Source organism: Bos indicus x Bos taurus, chromosome 22 (assembly GCF_003369695.1).
Source record: "Bos indicus x Bos taurus breed Angus x Brahman F1 hybrid chromosome 22, Bos_hybrid_MaternalHap_v2.0, whole genome shotgun sequence".
In the NCBI taxonomy this organism is placed as follows: domain Eukaryota; kingdom Metazoa; phylum Chordata; class Mammalia; order Artiodactyla; family Bovidae; genus Bos; species Bos indicus x Bos taurus.
In genome coordinates, this window is record NC_040097.1 from 10,173,545 (window position 1) to 10,188,205 (window position 14,661).

Here is a 14,661-nt window from a genome sequence, read left to right on the forward strand (position 1 = left end):
CTGGGGAACCCAGCAGACATAGCTCTGGCCTTCCTGCCACAGGGAGGGAAGCCTGTTAGGGTGTCCCTCTCCTGAGCAGCAGTGACCATGAAGGGCAGTCCCTGGGCTGAGGCTGGCAGTGAGACATTCCGTCTGTTGGCCAGCGTGTCTCTGCACTGGACGGACAGGACAGTGGAGCTGAGTGCCTCGAGGCAGACCAGAGAGTAGGTCCCCCCTTTCTTGCACGGGGGGCAGGAGCGGGTATTTCCCAAAGGTGAGAGGAGTCAGAGGTAGGGCCTGGACAAGAGGTGAGTCTCATTTCCCTCTCGTCAGCTGACAGTGGAAGTTTTTATGGTGGCATTCCCTTGGGGGGCTTTACGTATCACCAGTCACGTCACGGTGGAAGAGGACTTCGGCCCTGAAATAAGTCTGGGAGGTGCTGCTGGGTGGAAAAGGGGATGAGTTCCTGAGGCCTGCTTCTGTGCTCCAGCCTTCCAAGGGCAGAGGTGAGCTCCGTGTATTTCCCAAATGAAGCGGACTACTGAACTCTCTCTCAGAGAGACCAGAGGTCCTTGGGATGCCTTTGGTAAACACTCTTCTTAGAGCCATTGTTTCCATTCCTCCCTCTCTGGGCATTGCAGTTTTGCTTGAGATTCGAAAAGCAGGGTTAATGGGGACATCAGCTACAGCTAACCAGATGTGCCCCACTGCACTGGAATGTAGTGTGGCATTTGTAAAATGAGTCACTTGGGGGCACTGAGCTGTCCGTGCACCCCGCAGTATTTCTGCTTCTGGGCAGGAAAGGCACTCCAGGCCAAGCGTAGGGCGTGCGCAAAGTTGTGGTGTCTGTGGAGGGCCGGGGAGAAGTCTGAGGTGAGGGTGGAAAGGAGTGCTGAGGAGGGAGAGCCTCGGGCTTGGGGCAGGCAGAGTGAGTGAGTAGGTGGCAGGCATGTCACTGCAACATTCTTGAGCTCTGTGGCACCAGTCCTGTGCCAGCACTGCCCCACTGTGTGACTCTCGGGCGAGTCATTGGCCTTCCACACTAGCCCATCTGGCGACCCCAGTCTTTTGTGACAGGTGAAGCGGAGGTGGTTCCTCCAACAGGAATTCTGAATTGTACCTCAGGCCTGCCCCACAGGCTAGGCCCCTGTTAACTGTTGTGGTCACGTTATGCAGTGAGCGTAGCGACTAACTCACACTGATGTCTCTCGTAGGTATCAGCCGCGGGGAAGGAGGCCTTACCATCCTGGCTGCACTGGGACCCGCAGAGCCACACCCTGGAGGGTCTCCCCCTTGACACCGATAAGGGGGTGCATTACATTTCAGTCAGCGCTGCACGACTGGGGGCCAATGGGAGCCACGTCCCCCAGACTTCCAGCGTGTTCTCTATCGAGGTGTACCCTGAAGACCACAGCGAGCCGCAGTCGCTGCGGGCGGCCTCACCGGACCCCGGCGAGGTGGTGTCCTTGGTCTGTGCTGCTGATGAGCCTGTGACCGTCCTGACAGTCATTCTGGACGCTGACCTCACCAAGATGACCCCAAAGCAAAGGATCGACCTGCTGCGCCGGATGCGGGGCTTCTCTGAAGTTGAGCCGCACAACATGAAGCTGGTACCCGTGGTGAACAACAGACTGTTTGACATGTCGGCTTTCATGGCAGGCCCAGGCAATGCAAAGAAGGTGGTGGAGAACGGGGCCCTGCTCTCCTGGAAGCTGGGCTGCGCCCTGAACCAGAACAGTGTGCCTGACATTCGTGGTGTGGAGGTCCCCGCCAGGGAGGGCGCCATGTCTGCGCAGCTCGGCTACCCTGTGGTGGGCTGGCACATCGCCAACAAGAAACCCTCTCTGCCCAAACGCATCCGGAGGCAGATCCATGCCACGCCCACGCCTGTCACGGCCATTGGGCCCCCCACCACGGCCATCCAGGAGCCACCGTCCAGAATTGTGCCCACCCCCACGTCTCCAGCCATTGCTCCTCCAACCGAGACCATGGCTCCTCCAGTCAGGGACCCTGTTCCCGGGAAGCCCACAGTCACCATTCGGACTCGAGGTGCCATTATTCAGACCCCAACCCTTGGCCCCATCCAGCCCACTCGGGTGTCAGAAGCTGGCACCACAGTTCCCAGCCAGATCCGCCCAACAATGACCATTCCTGGTTACATGGAGCCCACAGCAGTCATCACCCCTCCTACGACGACCACCAAGAAGCCACGAGTGTCCACGCCCAGACCAGCCACACCTTCTACTGACTCCTCTACCACCACTACTCGAAGGCCAACCAAGAAGCCGCGGACATCCCGACCGGTGCCCCGGGTCACCACCAAGGCACCCATCACCAGACTGGAAACCGCCTCCCCGCCGACGCGCATGCGCACCACCACCAGCGGGGTACCCCATGGAGGGGAACCCAACCAGCGTCCAGAGCTCAAGAACCACATCGACAGGGTGGACGCCTGGGTCGGCACCTACTTTGAGGTGAAGATCCCATCGGATACCTTCTACGACAATGAGGACACCACCACTGATAAGCTGAAGTTGACCCTGAAGCTTCGGGAGCAGCAGCTGGTAGGCGAGAAGTCGTGGGTGCAGTTCAACAGCAACAGCCAGCTCATGTATGGCCTGCCAGACAGCAGCCACGTGGGCAAGCACGAGTACTTCATGCACGCCACGGACAAGGGGGGCCTGTCGGCGGTGGACGCCTTTGAGATTCATGTCCACAGGCGCCCGCAAGGGGACAAGGCTCCTGCACGCTTCAAGGCTAAGTTGACAGGTGACCCTGCAGCCGTGACGAACGACATTCACAAGAAGATTGCCCTGGTGAAGAAGCTGGCCTTTGCCTTCGGGGACCGCAACTGCAGTACCATCACCCTGCAGAACATCACCCGGGGCTCCATTGTGGTGGAGTGGACCAACAATACCCTGCCCCTGGAGCCCTGCCCCAAGGAGCAGATCACGGCGCTGAGCCGGAGGATCGCTGAGGATGACGGGAAGCCTCGAGGCGCCTTCGTCAACGCACTGGAGCCTGACTTCCAGGCCATGAGCATCACAGTGACTGGCTCTGGCAGCTGCCGGCATCTCCAGTTTGTCCCAGTGGCACCGCCCATGAGGGTGCCCTCGGAGGCACCAGCCACGGAGGTGCCAGACCGGGACCCCGAGAAGAGCAGCGAGGACGATGTGTACTTGCACACAGTCATCCCGGCCGTGGTGGTGGCGGCCATCCTGCTCATCGCGGGCATCATTGCCATGATCTGCTATCGCAAGAAGCGGAAGGGCAAGCTCACCCTGGAGGACCAAGCCACCTTCATCAAGAAGGGGGTGCCCATCATCTTTGCGGACGAGCTGGACGACTCCAAGCCCCCGCCCTCCTCCAGCATGCCGCTGATCCTGCAGGAGGAGAAAGCCCCCCTCCCCCCTCCCGAGTACCCCAACCAGAGCGTGCCCGAGACCACTCCCCTGAACCAGGACACCGTGGGAGAGTATGCGCCCCTGCGGGATGAGGATCCCAGCGCGCCGCCCTACCAGCCCCCGCCGCCCTTCACAGCCCCCATGGAGGGCAAGGGCTCCCGGCCCAAGAACATGACCCCCTACCGGTCGCCCCCTCCCTACGTGCCCCCTTAACCCACAAGCGCCTGGGTGGAGGTAGGGGTAGGGCAGGGCCCTGGAGACAACACGGTGTTGTCTGTGGAGGCCGGTGGCCTGCAGACCAGCGCCCACTGGGAGCCGACACCTGACCTAGCACACACGGATACACACACGGGGCCTGGACAAGCCCGCCCTCTCCGGTCCTCCTAAACCCCAAAGCCGCTGGAGAGACTTTGGGGACATTTTTTTTTCCTTTTAATTTTTGCCTAACAGCTTCTTGTTTGTTCATAGAAAATCCTTCGCTGCGTTTTTTGAAGGCTGGCTGGCTCTGAAAGCACCGTTTGGAGTAGAGGTAGATGGAGGGAGCGAGGAACCGTGAATGAACTCGCAGGCAGTGCTGGGCAGCCTCCCGGCGGCTCTCTGCGTTTTGCCTTTAACACTAACTGTACTGTTTTTTTCTATTCACGTGTGTCTAGCTGCAGGATGTAACATGGAAAACAGTAGCTAAAGATTAAATTCAAAGGACTTTCAGACGTTAAGGTTAAGTTTTTACATTTAATCTGCTGTTTACCTAAACTTGTATGTATCATTTGGGGGTGGGTATGGGAAATTGCTTTGCTAAAAATAAGCTCCCAGGGTGTTTCAAACTTAGAGAAGACCAAGGGACAGTATTTTTTATCAAAGGAATCCTATTTTTTCACACTACGTAAACTTGGTTGCTCTGATACCCCAGAGAGCCCGCCTGGGGGCCTCCTGGCCCTGGCTCAGGGGCCAGGGCCCTGGTGCTGGGCTTGCTGTCCCACCGTTGCCAGGGGCTGGAAGCTGGAGGGGGCCTCTTAGGCCAAGGACATCCACACCCCCCACCCCATGCACGCTAGTGGCCCACCACCAAGGGGTCTTCATTTCCATGGAAAGGGGACTCCGAGAGGCGGCGGTGGCCGTGGCCCCCAACCTAGGTGCTCCAGGGTGGGCCAGCTGCTCGTGGGGACGGCTGGGGAGGTCGAGGAACTCGACCACATCAATCTGTTTTCTTTTATCCTTCTTCTGTGTGTGGTTTTTTTTCTCCCCCCATCCCCACCCGCCCCAAGGAATATCATGGTTTCTGAAACACTCAGTGGGGGACATTTTGGTGAAGATGCAATATTTTTATGTCATGTGATGCTCTTTCCTCACTTGACCCTGGCCACTTTGTCCCAATAGTCCACAGCCCCACCCTGACCCACGTCACCCCTCTTCTCTGGCGCTCCAGTCCCAGGCCTCGGGCCTGAACAGCTGGGCAAGGTCTGGTGGCTGGGGAGGAGTGCCAGCAATAGTTCATAGTAAAAAAATCTGTGGGCTCTCAAAGCTAATTTTTTACTAAAGTTTTTATACAGCCTCAAATTGTTTTATTAAAAAAAAAGATTAAAAACGGTGATGCTTAACAGCAGTTTGTACAAGCTCTTAGTGTTGATTCCATGGGACTGACAGCTTTGCTCATTTTGATTTTTTCCCCCCCTTCTTTTCCTAATGGTTTAAATTCCAGAATTACACTGGGGCTCCTTTTGCCTTTTTTAGCAGAACGTCCGTCCATCCATCCGCATCTCTGTCCCGTGACTCAGGGGCACCCACTCAGCTTTGATTCTCCTCCTTTGGAAGAAACTGTTTTGAGCAGGACTTCTTGATGTCTGAGAGTTATTTTGGGTACCTTTTAGGGAGGAATGCCTTTTGCAATAATGTGTCCCTTCTGTGATCAAGGGCAGGTGGGTGGACCCAGGCTCCCTGTGCACATCAAGCAGCCACTTCTAAGCCATATTGACCGTTTTGCAGAGGATTCGCGTGTGCTGCCTCAGGACGGGAGGGATGGTCAGAGTGGAGGGGTCTTCACCCTGCCCTTCTCTGGAGGATGTTCCCCTTTGCACCTCCTCCAACAGGGCCCAGCCTCTTTCTCCTGCCTGGCCCGCCGGTGGGGTGAGCGGTGCCCCTGGTGGCTGGAGCCTGTAGTGAGGGCTCATTGGACCTGTGGTGACTGGCCCTTGTGCCTCCATGTCCTGATCCAAGCTGGAGTTCCCCCAGTGCCCCAGAGTCAGGAGCACAAGCTGGATCTGACCTGGTGGGATGATTTTTTTTTGATGACCTCGCCAAAAAATAAACAATTTCCAGTGTTCCAGGTGAGGGCTTTGAAAGGCCTTCCAAATAAGCTCCGTTGCCCCTAGCAACCCCACCATTGGGCATTGCCACGCAGAGACGTGGCTGGCCCAGAATGGCCTGTTGCCATGGCAACAGGAGGCAGTGGGGCAGTGAACAGAATAACAACAGCAACAATGCCCTTGCAGGCAGCCTCCTCCCCTGAGCGCCTGGCTGGCTATCGTCTTTGGACTCTGTGAGACAGAGAGCCAATCTCACATTCAAGTGTTCACCAACCACTGACGTGTTTTTATTTCCTTCTATATGATTTTAAGATGTGTTTTCTGCATTCTGTATAGAAACATATCGAACTAAATAAAAGCAGTGTCTTTATTACAATGCCGTTGCCTCCAAGCATCTATTTCCCTGGCCCCTACACGACTTGAGTGTAGGGTGGGACTGGAGTCCATGTGGCAGAGGCAAAGAGGGGGCCCGGCTAGGCCCACTCCGAGGTGGCCTTTGAGCAGCTGTCCAGATAGCCTTCACATCCTTACCATTTCTGTGCTTCTGAGAGGGGTGGTGGTTGGCACTGGGAGTTTTGGCAACCAGTGAGCCCTCCCTAGCACCTCCTCTGCCTAAACCAGCAGAGACATAGCTTGTGCATCAGTTTCCTCATCTGTAGCTGGGTGGGGGGAAGAATAGGCAGGAAAACCCAGTGAGACTGGGTGGGAGGGGAGGATGGTGCAAGAGGTCTTATAGAGGAGGTCTGCCCCAGAGTGGGTCCCAGGCAGGGGTCTATCAGGCTGGGCCCCTTGCCCACCACCTTGTGGAGTTGAGGCTGGCCAAACCTCCCAGGGAGTCTCCAGGCAGTTTGGCCTTGGCCTTGAGTGGGGAGAAGGGGAGGGTGGTTTCTGGTCAGGCTGTTCTGCCCTCTTTGGGCCTATGGTTATAGTTTCTGGGGGTCTGCCCCCTAAGTGCCCTGCCAGGGGTGGACAGGCCAGCTGGGTAGGCTTAGTATGACTTAGTGCCCAGGAAGGGCCGGGTTGTCTGAGGACACTGCCCAAGGCGTGGGAGGCAGGGGATACAGCAGCTGTGTCTTCAGAGGCAGGATCAGGGGCCATTGGTCACGGAACAACTGGTGCCCCTTCTGGGCTCACTCCCACCGCCACAGGGCCCTCACCACCTACAGCCCCCAGGCTGCTGCTCTGCTCAGAACCTTCAAGACCCAGTGCTGAGACTGGTCGTATGTTGCAGCTAGAACTCAGTCCCAGAGCAGGGAGTTGAAGGTCAGACAACTACTTGGAGGAGGAAAGTGAAAGTGTTAGTTGCTCAGTCGTGTCCGACTCTGTGACCCTAGGGAATGTAGCCCGCCAGGCTCCTCCATCCATGGAACTGTCCAGGCAAGAATACTGGAGTGGGTTGCCATTTCCTTCTCCAGGGGATCTTCCCAACTCAGGGACTAAACCCAGGTCTCCTGCACTGCAGGCAGATTCTTTACCTTCTGAGCCACCAGTGCCTCATACTAAATACCACACTGATAAATTCCAGGAAAAGCTGTCCCCAGGAAAGAGTTCAGACACACATATACCTCACCCCAGGACCCAGCAGCAGGGACCTAGGAAATGACCCTGCCCTTTGCTCTCTTGGCCTCAGGAAGTTCTGCTTAATGTTTAACCTAAAGCCACTGGATTAAGTGGACTCACTCTTGAACTCAAGGAAAGGGATTTCTGGTTTCAGCCAAGAACAGTAAGATAGTGGGGTGGGCGCTGGAGAACCCACAAGTTTCTCCTGCCTCAGCCCTGCCTTTCTCTCCTTTAGGGATGTCTGATCTTGGCCTGGCGGGGCCCTACCCCACCGTACTCCTGCCAGATCTCTGTGGCTTCACCTTGGTGGGGACAGGGACCATCTACTCACATTTTTTTTTCAAGCTAGAGCGGGTGGTGTAGGGCAGAGGCAGGAAAAAAAAAGGATATAGTAAGGGAGAGGGAGTTGTTTGACCTACAGAAATCTGCCTTCCCCTCTGCCTCTGACCCAGGGCAAGTTCCCAGGATCCGTCAGGCCTGGCTTCCCCATCTGTGAGATAGGACGGTGCTGGTCTCCAAGGGATTCTGAGAAATCCTGGGAACCGTGGGGTGGAGTCGGGATAACAAGTCACCCCCAGTGCATCTGTCTCTAGAAAGGGCAGGGAATCTAAGCAAGGCTAGAAGACTCTTCCATCTCTCCTGGTGTAAAGGCAGTGCCTCAGGCCAGGCCTGGGTCCTGGCGTTGGCTGCAGAATACTAGGGTGTCTAAGAGCTCCTAAGAGCCAGCCTTGTCTAGAACATCACCACTTTGGTGAGGATTGGAGGCTCCCTGTGACTCACCTTGCTCCTCACAGGCAGAAAAGTCTACAAGAGACCTTTCTCTGGCTCCTCTAAAGCATGGAAAGCCCCACTCAGGCCCCACTCACCTTTCAAAGGTGCGCTTCATTTCTCTCTATTACTGTATCTTAAAAATACAGACCAGTTAAAGTTTTTAAGCTAACACTTCCTGCTATGCTTCCCTTCTCAATCCACCATCTTGAAGGCAAGGTCCAGGCACCGTGGCCAGTGCAAAACAGATTCAATTCTAAGTAGGGTTTTTTTTTTTTTCCCCCAGATTGGAAAATTTTGTTCCTATGGTAGAGCAGCAACAAATTATCTGAAGCCCCGTCCCCTCACCCCAGGAGATAGGGGCCCCCTTTTCCTTATGAGGAGGCTAGCAGACCCAGAGAAGGTAGGCAAGAGATTCAAAGTGAGGGTTTCCATCCGCTGGGAGTGGGGCACTCCTGCACCTGCAGGCAGATGGAGGCCTGGCCACTGGGGCCCTCGCTACCTGCTCTGCCCTCAGTTTCGGTGGTGGTGACCCTAGAATCACAGCTGAGATGGGGCGAAGTTGGTCTATTTGTGTCCCTGTGAAGACTCCGTGTGTCCAGGAGGTGTCCCTGGGTGGTTTCTGGGCGGTCGGAGGGGCAGCTCTCGACCTTGGTAGTGATTTAGGTGTGTCCCGTGTGAGCCCCGCAGAGAGCCAACTGCCAGGCCCTCTGGGCCAAAGAGGAGGGACAGTGTCCACTGGCTCCCAGGAGGTGGCGCCACAGGCTGGAGTAAGCCTGACAGCAATGGGCAAACAGACTGTGGGCGGGGTTAAGTCACAGCTGGTCCGGGGAGAGTCTGGGAGCTGGGAGAGGCTGGCTGTGGGAGGGTGGAACCCCGCCTAGGGCTGGGCCAAGACGGCCAGGGACTGGACTGAGGTCTTGAGGAGGGCTAAGGCGATAGGTAGGGCCTAACCCCGAGGGTACTCTTGTCTTGTGTCCTCCTCGTGGCGTTGCAGCCCCAGGTCATAGAGGGCAAAGCCCAGGTTTGGGATTTGCCAAAATGGCTGGGAATTGGGCCGAGTCAGTCTGCTCCTTTTTCAGGGATCACACCCTATTTCCCTTGGCACCTCTGTTGCACAAGGTCAGGAGAAAGAAAGGTGAGGAAAGGGGCTGGCTCCAGCCCACAATGGCAGGGGTGGGGAGGTCCTGTGGGAGGTGGCAGCAGCTTGTCCCTGGGTGTGCCTGGGGGAGAGGACCAGCTTGGTCCTGAATGCACTCGCCCTCAGGGAACACGTGCCTGGGCTTGGTGGATGCGGAAGGGGGTGGAGTCCTCCTCTTGTTTGAGGAGCACAAGGTGTACATGTGTGTAATGGGGAGGCCAGCTCTGCATCCCTATGTCCACTACAGCGATTAGAGTGCAAATGAGAGATGGAGGAGCATGCGCTGTGACCCCAGTGGCTCTGACTCAGCAGCCACTGTGCCTCCCGAGGCCAGCCCTGTGTCCCAGGTCTCTCCTCAGAGAGGCCTTGGGCCAGGTAGGGCTAAGAGAGGGACACAGCTACCCCGTGAGCCCCAGGAAGATATCTGGAGCAGATCTGGGGCTGAGGGGGAGGGCTTGGTTGAAATGAGCAGAGACTGGGGGAGGGAAGGCTCAGTGGCAAGTGGAGGCTGTCTCTTGTTCAGCCTTACTAGGAATTCCTCAGACTGCATTATTAGCTTCTGGTCAGAAAGGCTACCACCTGGGAGAGCTGATGCCCATGCCGGGTCTGCCAACTGGGGGAGTTATCAGTACATAACTAGCGGTGGTAACCCAGATGCTTCTGTACAACTGACACCTGCTGCTCCCCACCCCAGAATCTGGGGAGACCTGCATGTGACTTCAGCCCTCGCCTGGTCGAGTCTGCTTTGGCCACGCTCAGGGCTACAGGGGATACCAGCAGTCCCTGCACAGAGGGCCAGCCGTCAGGGCCTCCAGAATCAGGGCCTGGTTTGAGCAGCAGGCAAAGGCCAGACTTGGAGACTGCAGCTTCAGTGAGGGTAGTGTGGGCTCAACGGTCTTAGTTTCTGCTGCATCCCTGGGGCCTAGTGTGATGCTATCTTTGTCCTAGGGCTCGAAAGTGCCAAACTGAACTGAAATTTAAATTTAACTACATTGAATTTAGTGAAATTGAAATCATCCATCCTGGAAGAGGCCTAAGGGACTGTGGACCTTTCTACTTGTCAAAAGGGTTTTGTTTCACTGACCTGCACTTTTCTATTTTTCCTGGAAGTCAGGAACTGTTCCAGTGACTCCTGAAAGCTTCCTGGACAAACCAACCCTATGTTAATCCACTCTGACCAGGAAAAGGCAAAGCTCAGTGCAGAGCATAGCTATGTCCCATGAAATCCCTGGTGGTAAAGGGTAATTCTCAGTAATGGGCTTGGATTTGCAGTAGGAGAGCCACAGAGTCTCACGAGCTAGGGTTCCCTTTAAAAGACTTCCCTGAAGACTGTGGAACTGAGTCTGATGAAGGGGCTGAGCTAACTGTCCCTTTCCCGTGAAGTGTCCAAGTCATGTCTGAACCTCTGTTGCTTGGAGTAGGCACATGGGCTCATCAGGAGAGGGAATACAGACATGACTTGCCACCTGGGTCTGTTCCCCACCCTTTACCTCCACACCTGTGGGACAGAGGTAGGTGGAGGCAACTCCATGGAAACTAGAATCCTAGTGGGAAGGATTGCAATGGGGATTGAGATAGTATTTTCTATAGTTTACAGGAAACCGTTTATGTGCTTGTCTCTCCCATTCTGCAAACTGAACTCCTTGAGGGAAGGTCCCTTAGTCTTCACTGGGCCTGGTACTGAGTAAATACTGGCTTGGCACTGGCTGAAGGAGGATGAGTATGCGGGTATGCATGAATGAGATCCACAAAGCCAGCCTGGAGGCTTGTCTGAGGGAAGGCAGAGGGACAAGGAAAAGCAGCGTGTTTTGACTTGGGCACTTACAACTTGGAGAAAGCATGTCTTCGTTATTTTTTTCTTGTCACAACAAGCCTTTGGAAGCACATAACTCTAATAGCAATGGGGCTTAATGAGCTTTCTCGGGAGCACTGCATGGGCGGTGGGGCTAGGTTGGTGATAAACATTTCTGATCATTTTTTTTTCCCCTGGATCTTTTCACAGAATGCAAGTAAAGATTCGCATAGTGCAACAGGAAAGGAATTAGGCAGACAAGGCCTCCAGCAAGTTCTATACCTTTCAGTTTTGCTCCCTTTTCCTACTCTACCCAAGGCATGGCTCATCTGAAGAACCTAGCACACAGGCAAAAGTGTCCTGGCCAGCCCGGATGGGCTGCTGAGCAGGACACAGATGCCTCGAGTTTCTCATCTGTAGCCTCATATCAGCCTGCCGCTTGCTTGGGGAGCTGCCTTATTGCTCGTGTTGGTGGGTGGTGCTGACAAACCTCAGCCAGGAGGCAAACCTTCTGTTTCTTCGCGCTTCCTTCCTTCCTTCCTCTTCAGTTCTGTTTTTCCATCCCGGTGGAGGAATGCAGACAGGGATCCAGTTTCCTGAGTGGCTTCTCCTGGGAGGTGAGACAGGCCTCAGCAGCACTACAACAAAACAGAAGAGCAGAGAGGTCAGGAGACCCCGGGAGCTGGCTCTCCCAGTCTTTCAGGGACAGTCCACAGCCTGTGGCACCATGCCATCCAGAACTGTCCTCAGCCATCCATCCTCATTCCCTCCCACCTCCATGCTCTCTGCCTCCCCTTCTTGCTGGCAAAGTTTGTCATTCCTTGTCACCACTGTCGGCATCTTCATCTTTGACTCCTGAGCCTCCCTGTGGAGGTCACCATGCTGAAAGTAGCGGCCTGGGGTAAACTGGGCTCTGTGGGGAAGCAGGAAAGCCTCAGAGTTTGCACACTGCCCCTCCTGTGCCTAGGCTCGCCTGCATGGTGCCTCACCCATGGCCCAGCTGGCATCCAGGTGCAGGTCCCAAGGCTTTGCATCTCTTCATGCTTTCAAGATTTGCCTCCCAATGACTAATCATTTCCACAAACTCCAGCAGCAAGCTGGCTCTGAATAGGCCTTTTTCTACCTGGATAGATGTTTTTTCCCCCCAGTTACATTTTCCTTCTGGTTTTTTATGAGTGTTTGAGAGAACAGGCTGGAGAAGTCAGTGGACGTGTGTCCATCCATCAGTTCTATTTTGGCATGTAGACTGATTCTCCTCCCATCTGGGCTTTCTCCAAAACGACTGCTGTGGGTCATATGTCACATCGAAGTGGGAAGAAAATACCTTTGGCAAGTGAAGTTTAGGGGGCTTGGAAACTTCTGTAGGGGCTCCAGGTCCATCCTGTCTCTGGCTGGGCAGCAGCTGAACCCAGGAGGAAATGGTACCAGACATCCCAACTGCTGGTTTGTATAAACTTAGAGATTTGTGCATTCACTTGTCATGAAGTCAAACCTAGTGAATTCTTCTAGTTAGTATAGGTAGCTCATCTATAACTCCTCCAGCAGGAGACACTTTGGGCACAACCTCAGCACCGTCCCTGTTATTCATGAAGTGAATAACCCATGCGCAGTGATGCAGGAGCTAAATTCAAAGGTCCCTCTGGGGTCCTTTTAGCCTGGTGGTTGGTGAAGCCCTTGGAAGTGCCAGTGAGAGAAATGCCTGGAGCTGCCTAGAGAACTCAGCCCAACCAGCAACCCCGAAGCCCTGCTGAAGGCCAGCCCAGGGAATAGGACAAGCCAGACAATGTCCTGCTCTTGAAGAGCCCCTACTAAGTCAGAAGGAAGGAAACAACTCCTGGAACAGTGAATAAAAACCAGAGACTGAGTCAGAGCCCCAAACCACCAGAGGCCAGCGCCATCCCTTGGTCAGCAGGAGTCCCTGGGCCAAATGTGAGGGATGGATGTGGACACAGCAGGCGTGTTCCTGTGGATGTTTCTCGGAGGAAGTGAGATTGACAGTTGGAAAGGAGGACAGGGGAACCACTAACTCACACTTCCAGGTCTCCACTGCACTGTGTTCTTTGTTACCAAGGTAGCAGAGACCCTGGAGGTCTGCTAACAGCCAACAATCGACTCTGACGAGGGCAACTCCCCAGGTCCACTGCCCAGGTAGGGCTAATTACCCCCACTGGAACCAGGGGCACGTTGATTTAAATCTATGGGAAGCCATAGCTCTTATGGCTTTTACAAAAACAAACATCCTTTTCTCTCCTACTTTCAAGCAGTCTAGCCCACACTGACTGGTGTCTGTGAAGCCGGAAGGGCCTGGGTCAGACCAAGGTCAGGTCACTGGCCTGCTCATAGTGCCTGTGTTCATGTTCTTCCCCGGGAGAAAAGGTGTGGCACAAAATCTCCAAATCCCAGACCATCCACCAGAGAAACAACTAATAATAAATTTGGTTATGTGTACACCAGGCCCTTGTTCTTGTGTTTTATTTGTATCAGCCACTCCACTCTCACAATCCCTCACATTAGAGGGGGCTAGTATTATAACTTTGCAGGTTAGGACATGGAGGCTTGGTGAGTTTAAGTCAGTTGCCAAGGTCCCATCTGGGAAGTGGCAGGGCTGAGGTGTGGATCCTTGAGGAGCCTAGATACACATACTCACCAGACACAAAGATGATTGAAACATAGGAGGAAACACAGTGAAGATCATCATAACATGGGCAGAGAGGCTCTCGTTATTCCAGGCAGTCAGAGTCAGGTAGTCAAGTCAGCAATCCAGGCTTCATGGAAACTCCATCTGAGAGGTCATAGGGAGCGGATCAGTGTGCGTGGGAAGGCCCAGCTAAGGTCTGTCCATCTGGTTATCAGTTCATAGGGATCCCTGGATTATTCCAGGTCAGGTTAGAACTGCTGACATCCCATTTGATATATTCTCCATCATTAGGTTTCCCTGGTGGTTCAGACAGTAAAGAATCTGCCTGCAAAGCAGGAGACCTGGGTTCAGTCCTTGGGTTGGGAAGATCCCCTGGAGAAGGGGATGAAATGGGGTATGGCAACCCACTCCAGTATTCTTGCCTGGAGAATCCTATGGGCAGAGGAGCCTGGCACGCTACAGTCCATGGGTCACAAAGAGTTGGACATGACTGAGCAACTAACACTTTCACTTTTCACTTCCATCATTAGGAGAATTAGATGAGTTTGTAAAATAGGTCCAAGTTTACTTAAGTTCCTCTACACAGCTGTGATTTATGAAGCCAGGAATAGTTTGGAATATCTTTTAAGGAATAATCTCCCTCAGGAAAACCCAGGTTTGTGTGAGAAGCGAGAAGTCAGAGTAGTATGCAAACACTGAAGTCTGTAAAAGTGAGGTACGGGAAAAGTAATTGGTAAGCTCTCAGGTCCATGCAGAGGCAGCCTGCAGTCCTTCATCTGACAGTCCATGGGAACCACAGTTCAAAATTTCCAAGAAGTATCAACTCTCCCCACTACCCATCCCCAAGGTCACTGTTCCAGGGCCTACTGAGGCAGCATTCCATCTGGCTTCAGGCCAACCCTGACACACCATCCACCTTTCCCAGGGACACTTTTTGAGGTTCCCATCTCCCGGGACTAAGCCTGGACCTGAATCCCAGATGGTTGCCCCGTGCCACTTGTATAACGTCTTCACTCCCCAGCTAGCCTTTGAGAACCTCATGCTGCTGCTGCTGCTAAGTCTCTTCAGTCGTGTCT

General features: G+C 54.4%; 1 protein-coding gene across 4 annotated transcripts in view; it reads left to right on the forward strand.

The window, feature by feature from the left end:
* Window positions 1–6,062, forward strand: part of DAG1 (dystroglycan 1) — a 48,666-nt gene extending 42,604 nt beyond the window's left edge. For all 4 annotated transcript variants that reach the window (XM_027523462.1, XM_027523463.1, XM_027523464.1 and 1 more), the window contains exon 3: window positions 1,194–6,062. In XM_027523462.1, the coding sequence (XP_027379263.1) occupies window positions 1,194–3,596 (2,403 nt within the window). In that variant the 3' untranslated portion in view covers window positions 3,597–6,062. The remainder of the gene's footprint in view (window positions 1–1,193) is intronic.
* Window positions 6,063–14,661: the final 8,599 nt, after the last annotated feature.